The 14,294-nt window shown below is 39.4% G+C and overlaps 1 protein-coding gene across 2 annotated transcripts in view; it reads right to left on the reverse strand.

The window, feature by feature from the left end:
- EMC2 (ER membrane protein complex subunit 2) overlaps nucleotides 1-14,294 on the reverse strand; it is a 49,362-nt gene that overhangs the window by 21,605 nt on the left and 13,463 nt on the right. For both annotated transcript variants that reach the window (XM_064442230.1, XM_064442231.1), the window contains 2 exons: nucleotides 11,081-11,166; nucleotides 7,535-7,592 (listed from right to left, as the gene is read on the reverse strand). In XM_064442230.1, coding sequence (XP_064298300.1) covers nucleotides 7,535-7,592; nucleotides 11,081-11,166 — 144 coding nt within the window. The remainder of the gene's footprint in view (nucleotides 1-7,534; nucleotides 7,593-11,080; nucleotides 11,167-14,294) is intronic.

Raw genomic sequence — 14,294 nt, forward strand, 5'->3', positions numbered from 1 at the left:
CCAGAACCGACATTCAGAACAGCAGCAGAATTTCAGGGTACAGAATAGCAACATGAACTCCTGGACAGGTAGTAGTCAACAGCTCAATGTCCAGATGAGATCAGTGACAAATGGTGTCCCTCAGGTGTCCGTATTGGGACCAGTACTGTTCAATATCTTCATCAATGACATAGACAGTGGGATCGAGTGCACCCTCAGCAAGTTTGCAGGTGATGTCAAGCTGAGTGGTGTGGCTGACACACCTGAGGGATGGGATGCCATCCAGAGGGACCGGGACAAGCTCAAGAAGTGGGCCAATGTGAACATCACCAGGTTCAACAAGTCCAAGTACAAGGTGCTGCGCATTGGCAAGGGCAATCCCTGGTATGAATACAGGCTGGGCGATGAAGGGATTGAGAGCAGCCCTGCCGAGAAGGACTTGGGGGTACTGGTGGACAAAAACCTGGACATGAGCTGACAATGTGCGCTCACAGCCCAGAAGGCCAACCGTATCCTGGGCTGCATCAAAAGCAGCGTGGCCAGCAGGTCGGGGGAGGTGATTCTGCCCCTCTGTTCCATTCTGGTGAGACCCCACCTGGGCTATGCGTCCAGCTCTGGGGCCCCCAACATAAGGAGGACATGGACCCGTTGGAGTGGGTCCAGAGGAGGGCCACAAAACTAAGCTGAGGGCTGGAACACCTCTCCTATGAGGAAAGGCTGAGAGAGTTGGGGTTATGCAGCCTGGAGAAGAGAAGGCTCTGGGGAGACCTTATTGTGGTCTTCCAGTACTTAATGGGGGCTTATAAGAAAGATGGAAACAGACTTTTTACAAGGGCATGTAGTTATAGGACAAGGGGTAATGGTTTTAAACTAAAAGAGGGTAGATTTAGATATAAGGAAGAACTTTGTTATGATGAAGGTGGTGAAACAGTGGCACAGGTTGCCCAGATAGGTGGTAGATGCCCCATCGCTGGAAACATTCAAGGTCAGGTTAGATGGGGCTCTGAGCAACCTGATCGAGTTGAAGATGTCCCTGCTCATTGCAGGAGGGTTAGAGTAGATGGCCTCTAAAGGTCCCTTCCAACCTAAACCATTCTACGATTCTGTGACAGATTAGGACTTCTCAGCTTATAGGGAAGAAAAACGCAAAAGACCCCTAAAATCATGAGCATGAATAAAGTGAACAGAAAACAACTGTTGAGCATAACAGACAAATTAGGGGTATCAAATAAAATTGTTAGATTGAAGGTTTGGGGCGGGGGGGAATATTTCCCCAATCCATGAACAAATGATGAAATTTCATTCCTGAAAGATGATGTAGACACACACAAATTTATAGAAGTTCAAAAAGCAGTTTAAAAAAAAAAAAAAAGAACCAACAATGCAGAAATTTCATTAAGAGCTATTAAAACCAGTTACCCCTTCTGGCATAGGAAAACCGTAACAGGCAGATGAATATAAACTGGCAAAAGAGACCAGAGCATACTGTATGACTGCGCTTTTCTTACACACTTCTTTCAGTATTTGCTATTGGTCACTATCAGAAACAGGACAAACAAAATGGACTTTTGGGACGACTCTGGTGTAGCTGTTCTTATGTTCTCATGTTCTTAATTTCAAGGGACAAAATCTTCACCAACATTTAAAAGTGCTACACTCACAAAAGTAAAACATGGGAAAAATGCTGGAATGCACTCTGCTCTCTCACTTCACGATTGAACAAGAAGCAAAAGCAACCCAGCAAAGGTCAACGATGCTCTGTCAAAAGAAAAAAACTTTTTTTTTTTAGGATCCATGTAGCGCATCTGCAGCTCAATCATCCAGCCTCCTTGAGGGACTATCTGAAGCAGCAGCTCCAGCTCTACACAACTCTCACCAACTCCATCCTGTACCAGACACAGTGCCAAGCTATCTTTTTCAATTCCCTTTAGAAGTACCACCATACAAACTTAAGTTTAGGACTAGTTACATCTTTCCTGGCACTGCTAGCCATGTATTTAATGAAACAGACACACCTTCTCCGAAAATTCCCTCTGTTAGTAGATACTTAATTTGGTGAGTAGTTCTCCTTTTTGAAACTTAAAGTGTCCTGTAGCTATATGTACAAATCTGCAATAATGGGAGGTCCCTCGTCTGTTCAAAATGAATGCACAGCTACTGAAGTTTTAAAAAACTATCACTGTTCAGATGATAAGCAGATAACCAGTGCTCAGACCTAGTCTCATTATTCTCATTTTATTTGATGGAGATAAGGAACCGGAGGAAAAAAGTCACCTATATAGTCAAGAAGGTAGTAATGCACAATTATAGAACGACATGCTAGGAAGAATAGACTCAGATATTCATGACATCTAATTGCTGCCTATTTACATGATACTAAGTTTTTGCTCTGAATCCTTTCAGTATCTGGATTTCCACACGTCTTCAACCACCTGCTGTGCCTCTTCTGAAACATACCCAGCTTGGCTATAAAAAGAACCTCAAAGTAGGGTAACCATTTTAAGCTAGTAAGGAAAGTGTAACTTCATAGGACCATGTTGTTGACCATACACTTGTTCCTGCACACTCCTATAAACAACAGAGCTGTTAGTGAAGTATTTTACAAACCCTGAAAGACAACAGCTTCACCCAGAACACAACTTTGTTCTCACAATTCTATTTTTAGTTTTTTGTTCACACAATATTACTAGACCCATGAAGTTAATGAGATTATCATTCACATGCCCTAAGCTAAGCAAGCCTATACAGTGCCTTCTTGTATTAAAAGCTTAGTTGAAAAAGCAGTAAGAAAAACAGCAGAAGAATTATCCCATGGAAGACACCAGATTTTCTGTGGATTAAAATTAAGGCAGAACTATGTGCCTTATCTTAAATTCCCCGGGTGTTGACCAAGTGCTCTGCAATCTTGATGGTTGAGTTGAAGCATTAGGAGAAACTGCAGGTGCACTAGGATGACAGTGGAGTGGGTTAGACACCAACCCAACTCGAACGCATGAACAAAATTTCTTTTCTTATCATCAATCTTCTTTGCACTCCTGGACAGGCCACCTCAAGAAAAGTCTGACTGACAAAAATATTTAGCTCTTTAATTAAAATAGATGGGTCTCCATTCAAATTGCTTCCCAAACGCAGAATCTTTGCTAGGGTAGAATAACGCAAAAATGCATTCAACTTAATCTGATACAGACATGTACATTCAGTTTAAAAATTACTAATTTAATATTCATTACAGAACTAAAATCAATAGCACAATCAGATAGCTAACTGCCTGCTTAGGAACCAAGTCCTAAATAATTTTGCAGAGATGGGCTTTCATCTGCTCTCCATACATAAAATGTCAGTACTGTTTCATCTCACATGGCTGCTGTGGGACAAATGAAAGAAAAAAACATTCATACTTCCATTTGTAATGTTCTTATGTAAGAGCCCCATTCCCAGAAACGAGGACTTACATATCGAATAGAAAATATGGATATATCAACTCCATGCAAATTTCCTAATTAATTTTCCACAAGTAATCCATCCAAAACATAATCCCCACTGTAGTGTCCAGAACACTAATAAAGATACCGAGAGTGCTGTGAAGATCAACTTATGATTCAAAATGCCTGGAGTTTGAATGTGGCATGGTACCTCATACTATAAAATTATATCAAAAGTTTAGCTGTTGTATCATCTGAATTTACAGAGGATACTGCTAAACAATAACTACTTCCAAAGAGTACCAGTCCTTAAGGGCATGCAGATCCTGGCATTTTTAAGTAGCATGGTTGAGCATTCAGCCTTATCTCCAGAAGGTACAAAGTGTACCTGGGTTGTCTTTAGTGAAAGAACAGAAATTCCATCTTGTAAAACTACAAGTTTGGTTACTTTCAGCGTTCAAGTGGTAAATGTCTTCACTATTAGAGCTAAAACAGTTACTGACAGAACTAATACACACCAGGTACTACAGGGAATAAGAAACATTTCACCAGTAGGTCTCAAAGCTATTTACTGACAGCAGAAAATACAGTGCCCCAGGGCAAAATGTGATTTTTTTTCTTTTTTCGGGGGAAAGAGGGGGAGAAACCCAAGACATTAATGATGATAAAAATCCCTCTGTTCTGATCTCCTACCCACCCTTCAAGCCATCTGCTGCATGGCTACATCTGACCTGACCTCTCCTCCTAATCAACCACCTAGCCTACACTACCTGCTCCTCTCTCTTTTGGTCATCACAGTTCTGCTTCTTCCTCTTTTCAAGCAGTTCCTTCTGGATTTCTTTCCCCTTCTGCTCATCCCTTGGGTGCAACTCAGAAAAGAAAGGAGTCTCCCTACTTTCTGCCCCTCTCCCACAGTCCTACAGCCATGAGGAGCAACGGCAGGGAAGTCCTGCTTAGTCTCTGTAGCCTGGAATAGATCATGCTCAGTACAAATGGGATTTTAGGATGATGTATTTAATAAAAATTCCAGCACACTCTACTGAGAACATGAAGTGAAGATTTTCAGATGCCTGTAACTTAGCCACTTTGGGTGTTTTTCTTACAGTATAATAGAAGCTGCATTCTACTAAGAGCTCTCTTCCTCTTGGTATCCAAGGCTTTTCTCCAAAGCAGAGCAGAACGAGGATTTCTCAATGAAATACATTAACAACAAAAAAACAATCAAAAAAGTCCTTTCTACCAATCCTGCTAAAAAAACAATGTCCCCTTCATTCTGTTCTGAAAAACAGACTTAGCATTCTGTGAGAAGACCTACAAACAACTCAGCCACTGTTCCGCACTAGTATACAGATTTTCAATTGGATACTACATTAAATATCATTAATAAAGAAGTCCCTACTATGGAAAATGTTATGCAACTTTAATAACCGAGCCGTCTGCCAGCTGCAGCTCTAATAAGCCTTCATTTCAAGCAAAATGGACAAGAATGGAAAAGGTTCCCATTCCTATCCTATTAAAACGCACAAAAGTTGTGCTTTTCACAGGAGTCACATTGCATTCATAAATGTTAAACTCTTTAGAGAAGGGATAGACTCTTACTCAATGCCTATATGCATAGAAAAATGAAACATGATCTCTGAAGTGACAACATTAACATTGCTCCATTGTCAAATACATAATCTTTTTCAGCAAGTAAGCTCATAGTGAGATAAAACATTGAGATGATCACCTTTGAAAAACAAAGAGTACTTTGAATTCTGTCCTAAGAAATAAAATAAAATAATTACTGTTATCTTGATTTCAGAGTTTTGCATGCAACAAAACCTCATCCAAAAATGTGAATGTCCATTACATAATGAGTTCAAAGTTTCATAATGGAAAAGTCTGCTAGGTGCCTAAAAGAAATAATTTTTTGAAAAAGCTTTTTCCATGCTTCTATTTGAAACTGTCAGTTGATGCAAAGTATGATTTTTACATGATTCGTGTGAACAAATGTCTACATTTCACTTAGAGCACTTGCCAAAACGTTTAATGTATATAAGCAACTCCATGTGTCAGCAAACCAGAAGAAATTGCTATAAGGTACGGTGAGTGCCAAGACAAACTCAGCAACAGTTGCTTTTTAAAAATCTTGAAATATTTATTTTCCTACAGCAGCCACATGTGTGCATGGAAATAATTAACAGGTAAAAGAAAGAAATCAGCACATGACAATTTATCAAAACTTGCTATTTAACTTTCAGTCTTCACATGCAAGGTGTAGCCAACCTGTTCTATGGTTATATAGCAAGGAACCTTTGCTTTGCATTTAACACTCCAGTTCTGTTCTCAGATCTTAAGAAATCCAATAGATCATGCAGCTGTTCTAATATTTACATCATGCTTCTAAATATTACCATTTTATGGATCTTTATGATTTTATTAAGGAGGAAATCCAAATTAGGTAAAAGTCATGCATATTACTTAAATATATCATTTTGATTCAGAAAACTATCCAACAAACCACTCAGATGACGTTAGCCATGTTGAGACAGCTGAAGAGTAGAACTGCCAAAAATACACACTTCAAAGATCTGTGGTCCACAGAAGTCTTTGTAATATGGTGCTTCATTTTGCACTGGCTTCAGCCAAAGGTCACCGAATGTGCACCTAGGTGCCCTGTTCTTGTGGTTTCACTGTAGGTGGGTTCCATCTTGTTTTAACGTGACTCTGAAGACTTAGTCTCTCTGAAACTCTTTGGGACGTACACTGATAAAATCACCAACATTTACTGCAGACAGCTATGCACCTTGTGCTCAAACTTCTACTTAAGAACACTACAGACCTCCAAAGGACAACTGCAGACCACCTGTATTTGTCTCGCAAAACACAGTTCAAGTAGTACTGCTCCAGGGAGAGTGAAAAATAAGAATGAAGAATTGAAATAATTTTTATCCTTGCACAAAAAATATGATTTCTATCACTTCTAAAAGACACAGACTTTAATCTACCACTGTCATCCGAGTGCTTAACTTAGTATTAAAATTTTCAGACGCGATGCTTGAACATATTTTTCTGGTTTGGAGGTTTAGGTGTTTTTTGATTGTTGTTGTTCTGTTTAAGATTTCAGTTGTTTTGTGGGTTTCTTTTTAATGTTTTACTTAGTTTAAGTGATGGCACTTCATTGATATCCAGCTCTGGCATACCCTAGGTTAACCCCAGTTATCTGTGCTTCTGCAGGTTTTTCCCTCCTAAACAGCAGACCACATCAAATAAGCTGACTCAAGACAGGTAGAGGTTCATAATGTACCAGGGAAGGTTTACATGTGAATGCCAAAACATCTGCAATAGCCCAAGTACTACATTTACATAGAAGTTTACCCAATAAAGAGAACCAGTGCCTCAAAACCAAGTAACACAGACAAAAACGTACCCTCAAATAGACAAAAATTACTAATAATTAACTGCCTTTGCAACATATGGTATCAAAATTTGAAACACCAGAGTTTCTGCATATTTCCAGTTTCATCTTTGTGGAAAAAAAGTGCATGAAAATACATTGCTACAAGTTTCCCTAGACTTTCATTTTGGCACCTAATAGCTCAAGGTGGCTTACACAAACAGTATTCCAAAAACGCTTAAAAGAAAAGTACATTCTGTCTCAGCTTTTGTTTTATATGACTGGCAAGCTTTACAGCATTTTGATTCAAAAGCTAGTAAAGTAGCCCAGACAATAAATCAACTGCTACTCAAGCGCTACCTGAGTGTATTCATACTTAATCTTTAAGTAAGATTAAACATTAGGAACACAGAAGACACGTGGCAGACTATATTGGTCCTTTAAATACTGAATAATCAGGGAAAATGGTAAAGCAGAAAAGCCCAATCTAAACCCTACTAAAACTGCTGGAACAGTTGCTAGTTATAATCCTGTCTTCTAAATTCAGTGTTTATGCAGGTATTGCATTATGTCTTCTCATCATGAAACAAATCTCATTTGTTCCAATGAAGGTAACATAGGTTATTATACTAGGAAACCAAAGGAACCAAATACAGTAATACAGACATACGTTTTTCCACAGTGAAACCCACAAAATGTAATCACAATTTCAAACAACAAACTACTGCAGTGCAGAAAAATCTTTTAAACTTACCGTATTAGTTGAATCTTCTTGTAAAATTCTATCGTATAACTGGATAGCATCATCATACCTGTTCAAAGAAATTATTCGCATTTATTTCTGCTAAGACAGAGCTCCTGACTTTTTGACTTTCCTTGCAATAGTTAATAACCCTCCTGCACTTTTTATACTAAATACATTTAAGCAGACTACATTCACAGAAAAATCTCTTGAGTGAGTGCTAAATATGAACAATGGTATTTTATGTCACCAAGTTAAAAAAATACATGGTAATTGCTTCATGGAATACTGTTTCAGCAGCAACATCTATTTTACACACAATTTCTCACTCTCCTGTCTGTTCTCTCTTTTTCTGTACCCAATAGGTCCAGTCATCACATCCCAACTCTCCCTTTCACCTTTCCCAAGAAACAGAAACCTCAGAATTTGAAAGGCCATCCAAAATAATGACTTTTCACTTCACTGCTGTAATTTAAAACTTCATGTAAGTTTCTTCTGTTACGATTTTATAAAATATAAGCAGCCACATACAGTAAACTGGGGGGATTCACACAAGAGTCCATCTCTAGAGAATACCACAAATCTTGAAAGAAAAAGCTTTCCACCATCACTACATAGGTTGTATTAATTAATACTGCTATTGGAAGTACGCTTGAAACAAGTTACTTCAGCTGCTATAAATGCTTTAAACCTTCTGGGAAGCAGATCAGTGTGTTCAGCCAGCTGTGTACAGGACCCAAACTGGACAAATGAAATAATTCAATTCAAAATACATTTGACTACACAGCTGTTGTGCTATCACCACATAACTAGGGCATACTTTGTGTCTTCACAGGTAGTTTGACAAGTAGTTTTTCAGAGGTACTGCTGATTTTAATGTTACACATGCCCTTCTCACCTTGGACACCCATTTACGTACTCTCACTGCTCCCTAAGCACTGCTGACGTTTGCACAGCTCAGCTGTCCAGTCCAGTTACCATAAGGTATGAGAACAAATGTGAAATGAAGCACAAAAGCAAAAACGAGTAGAAGGTGACTGCTCCAGACTTGAGCAGGCGTGCTGTAAAATGATGTATTCGTGTTCTCTGTTAGTTGTTACTTTAACAAATATATTTTACAAGACTGAACACAATGGTCCAGCTTTACAGGGTAAAGTTCCAGAATACTATTCTTTTGATTAGCAAGTGTCTACAGGGATGTCTCAGTCTACAGGGATGTTCTTCACTGTTTCCTCTTGCTGCTGGAGAAGGCAAGATCCTTCATAGGTCCTAGAATTCACTCAGAATTTAACAAGCAGCTCACTTTTTCAACTGAAAATGTGATCCTTCCAGCTTAAGTCTCCCTAGGCTTTATTTATAGTCAGTGAAGAGAGGCAGGCTTCTTCAGGGCATGGCTTAGAGCACCTGGAAATGAGTTCCTGTTCAAGACAACCCAGAGCTGAAGTCTTTCTCCTCTGACTTCTGGAGAGAATCTATGAAGATGAAACCTCAGCTTTTGTTAACGCCTCTGCTCTCCTGATATTCCAATCTCAAGGATCTAACCTGACAGACACATTCTGTCGAGAATTTTTATGAGCACTCTCCAAAAACTGTGGCTCCATAGCACATCATTGCTGAAACAACACTATGTTTGTGCAGCAGTCACCTCCCACAAAGATCTGTTCCCATGCAATAATGTCTTCAATGTAGTCACATAAGCCTGAACAGAATTATGATCTTTTGCACTTCTGAACAGGTTTCAGGAAGGGCAGAAATATGCCATTCTCTCACTGTCTTCCTATCCTATACCAAGTGAAGACAGAAGGAGAACTAAGTTTAATGGAAATTCTTCACGAATGTGTGTTTGATATAAAGTGAGTGTGAAATATGGAACACCTAGTTGGCTAGTTGACTGCTTCTGCAGTTGTGGAGTCCAGTTATCCACTTTTCTAGATCCAAGCAATAGACATTCATTGGTGGTTCATACCAAATAACATTTTCAAAGTTAATTTTGCAAGAAGGTAGAGGATGAAGACCATCTGCTAAATACATTCTTTTAAAAAAGCATTTAGGGTTTACTTCTAAGTTCTGGTCCTTTGTATCAAGATTGCCCAAATGCTCCAAATCTTACCAACTCTATGCAAAATGTGGCATGGAACAGATTTGCTAGCATTCAAATGTACTAGAAGTCCTTCTCTACACCCAAGACAAGTGCTTTAGAACAGAATGTTGATCATATAATCACAGAGCAGTTTGGTTTGGAAGGGACACTGAAGATCATCTAGTCCCAAACCCTGCTGCCATGGGCAGGGACACCTTCCACTAAACCAAGTTGCTCAAAGCCCCATCCAGCCTGGCCTTGAACACTTCCAGGGATGGGGCATCCTCAGCTTCTCTGGGCAACCTGGTCCAGTTCCCCACCACCCTCACAGTGAAGAATTTCTTCCTTATATCTATTCTAAACCTACCCTCTTTTAGTTTAAAACCATTACCCCTTGTCCTATCACTACATGCCCTTGTAAAAAGTCCTTCTGCAGCTTTCTTGTAGGCCCCCTTCAGGTACTGGTAGGCTGCTATAAGGTCTCCCCGCAATCTTCTCTTCTCCAGGCTGCATAAACGCAACTCTCTCAGCCTGTCTTCATAGCAGAGGTGCTCCAGCCCTCTGATCACCTTCATACCCCTCCTCTGGACTTACTCTGACAGGTCCATGTCCTTCTTATGCTGGAGTCCCCAGAACTGAACGCAGTACTACAGGTAGGGTCTCATGCAAGTGGAATAGAGGGGCACTCTCTGCTGGACACATTTGTTTTGATGCAGCCCAGGATACAGGTGGCTTTCCGGCCTGCAAGCGCACATTGCCAGGTCATGCTGAGCTTCTCATCTGCCAGTACCCCCAAGTCCTTCTCCTCAGGGCTGCCCTCAATCCTTTCTCCTCCTAGCCAGTATTTGTGCTTGGGATTGCCCCGACCCATGTGCAAGACCTTGCACTTGGCCTTGTTGAACTTCATGAGGTTAGCACAGGCCCACCACTCAAGCCTGTCAAAGTCCCTCTGGATGGCATCCCTTCCCTCCAGTGTGTCAACCACACCACACAGCTTGGTGTTGCTGGCAAACTTGTTGACACTGCACTCAATCCCACTGTCCACGTCGCCGACAAAGATGTTAAACAGCGCCAGTCACAATACCAACCCCTGAGAAATGCCAGAATGCATAGGAGAGCAATGAAGACAAGAAAGCTGGCACTGATTTTCATATGCTGCTCTTGCTCTGTATACCTCAGACTTTGCCAAAAAAAGTGCCTAGTGTTTTACTCTGTAATGACTTATGGTGTCAAATAAGAGATCTTTTTAATTTATGAAGTCTGATGGGAAGATTGCAAAAATGTAATGCTGCATAGCACATGTAAAAATGCAATAAAAATATCTAAACATCATAATATGATCACGCACACCATTATTTTCTATAAAGAAACTGCCCAGCATTGCTTTGCCGTACTTTCATGGTGCCTGAATGGCTTTTTAAGAAATAGCAAGCACCTTTCCAGACAGAAAGTACATTTTTTTTAAACTCAGGTTTTACCTTTCCATAGCTTCAAATCGCATTCCAGTTAATCGTTTAACTCTGTGGCTCCCAGGAAACTGCCGCCTTAGCTCCTGAAGACAAAACTATACAAATAAAACAAAAACACTACTGTGAATATAATTAGCTACACAGGACCTGGAAGAAGAAAAAAAAAAACCAGTCCTTGGCTGATAATTCAAAAACCTGAAATGGCACTTCTGAGTAAAAGCAAATACCAAATTCTGAAATAAGCAATAAAGTGTATTGATAAAGAAAAGCTTGGAAACCAAAGCTTTGTCTGTTATAAGGCTAATTCTAAGAAATATCTTCCATACAGGTCATTAGATAGTCAGGCCTTCTTGGAAGTAGTTATTTGCCTAGAAAATTAAACTCACCTACTACAACAGTTCTGATACTGTTAAAACTTGAAGTCTACTTAGTTGCCTCATAATAACACAAGACAGGAAAAAAACCAAAATAGAGACAGTAAAAGCTTATGTGATACTTCTTTAATAAATGGATAGCTCACAATGGTACAAACTATGCTAATACTATGCTCTGTGTTTATTTTTCAAATAGAACTTTGAAATCCAAAGAAAATGTTTGTCACTGGTTTGGGTTGAGCCTGCTGGCAGAAGAGGCATAGCTTCTAACTCCTGAAATCAATGAGACACCTGGGCTGGATAAAAGGAATTAATCACAGGCAGATTTCTCTGGATTAGCGAAAAAGGATGTTTGGTAAAGGGACTGAGTCACAACTTCCCCAGAACAAACTAACTCTAACCATATCATGAATGTGGCTATATAGCACTGCAAAGCTTGTAGCTGACTCATTATGGTGGGAGGCAAGAGTCCCCAGGCTCTCAAAAGACCAGTAGTTTGAATCACATTAAAAGCTTCACACAGAATCTTCCTTTTCCAGGCATTTATTTATGCAACTCATCTTATAAACTTTTTCTTCAGACTTAAGGTTCTATCAGAGGCCTGTCTACATAATCTGTTCCATCTCACCATGTCCACTGGTCAAAGGAAAAATACAAAAGCAAATCAGTAAATATTAGTAGGTTCCCTCTCTGTTTCTGTAGATAAACAGGGTGCTAGAGCACAGCAAAGAGAAATATTCACATCTCTCCCAGATGCAAAAAATAGAGAAGCGAGAAAGGAAACCGTAATCAAAGAAGCAACGCTTAGCCGCAAGTAAATGCAGAATATTTTTATTATTATCATCTGAGTTTCCAATGAACCAAGATCTCAACAACACAATTTCACATAGCAAGACTCAGGTTTTGCAGACAATAAATTCCCCCTGTGATTTGGGAATCCTGACGGACAGTGATCTTCAGTATAAAAACATGCACTGCTTTTCTCCAATAAAATTTTCGTATGTCAAAAATTGTAATGTTTGCAATAATACTAAACTCTACAATCTGCAGATGGACTTCTACGCCTAGAAAAACACCATCGACAATATAAAAAGAGCCGATGAAGTAGCACATCACCAGAATTGTTCACATTAGATGTGACTACATGATCATTATTCAGCAGAATACAGCAGCCACAAGGCCAAAACAAACTCCTGCAGATTACAACATCAGACGCAAAAAGTGACATGAAAACTTGTGACACAGTCATGAATAAGTCACTGCAACACTTCTGAAAACAAAATTCATTAATAAAATACATTAGCTATACCTTCAAAGTGTTCTGGACTCAACAGCACTGAATGTCCTCTTTTTAAATTTAACCTGTAATCCCCATAATCATTTATGTTATCGACAACTGGTTCTGCATTATGTCAATAATCTACTTTTGAGATTCTCTCAGAAACTCAGCAGTTAAAATGACAAATCTCATTTGTATGTAAAACTTTAATTTGTAGTTCATTTGCTTTCTGATTCTTTTAATGACGTAGGTTTTTAATTGTAAAGGTCTGACAAAGGCGAAGAAATATAAACCTGGAGTTCAGCACGTAAAACACTGGTAGTGCAAGTGCCTGCCAGCAGCAGGTAATTTCACGAAAACATGCATGTGAAAGAACTGGCTGACTGCAGTAGGGACATGCATTACGCAGTTGTTTTGTGCAGGACAAAGGGGACAGCAGTAATCAAAAGAGGAAAGAAAAATAAAAAACCAGAAGTCAGATAATTTACTCCAAACCATTTCAGCCCCCTCGTTTGGAGCAGATGAGTGAGACCTATCCCCCTAAGCAAAAATGCATCGCAGCTGTCAAAAGCTCACTGCTAAAAAACAGAAGTTCTAAAGCTGTTTGTCTACTTTGGGGCTATAGCTATAGCAAAAAGCCAGATGAGGTTGACCTATTTAAATTAACTACTACTTTATTTTAAATCAATCAAATTTTTAAAAGCTAAAAAAAGCAACTAAGTTTCCCTCTAAGCTTTTAACCTCCTTTCTGAGCTGCATATAAAATATTGCACTCCCTCAACTCAAGCAATATTCCTTGGAGGGCACAGAAACTGAAATTTAAAATCGCTGCCAGGGTTAGTGAAAATAGTGTTTCACAACTGATCTTTCAACACTGGCTCCCTCAACAATTTTGTGAAAGTCTTCCTAAAAAGACCTGTAAAATAAAGACCAAAACTGTTTTAGATATAAATCAGGAAACAGAAATAGATTTATTTAAACAGTAAGTCTATTTGGTTTTGCTTAACCAGACAGCTACACTACAACAGTATTTTCTTCTGAGGAACAAAAGAAAGGGAAGTTCAGTGGGTTCACAACAAGTTCAGTGTGTTGTGCTGTGTTTTCCAGCATACCCCACTCTACCGTATACACATGGGATGCAAGATAAACTTGTCTAGTTCTGCCTACTTTCAAATTGTCCTTCTCCCAACTACACCCTCTAGTCTGACCCCTTGTATATCACACACCATTAAGTTTCACCCAAATGACATCACATGAAGGTCAAAGACTTTATGGGGTATTTTGCCATCTGACAGAGAACAAGGCACAGGAAAAGTAATCCCCATGAAAGACCAGGACTCCTGAAAAGATATCTCTTTTTGCTTTGAATCAGCTCAAGCCTGCTAGCTTTCAGGGCACAAGACAAGCTCATGGTTTTTTTCCCCAGCATTTTGTGAAGGAGGGATGAAAAGGCTACTAATTTGCCTGCAAAATACACTTTTGCCTTTTTCAGTCACTGCCTTTAAAGGACTAGCTAAGCTTGGTTGGGTTTTCTTGTTTGTTTTGGTGGTTTTTAAATTTCTAATCCAGT

This window comes from Phalacrocorax carbo, chromosome 2 (genome assembly GCF_963921805.1).
Source record: "Phalacrocorax carbo chromosome 2, bPhaCar2.1, whole genome shotgun sequence".
NCBI lineage: Eukaryota > Metazoa > Chordata > Aves > Suliformes > Phalacrocoracidae > Phalacrocorax > Phalacrocorax carbo.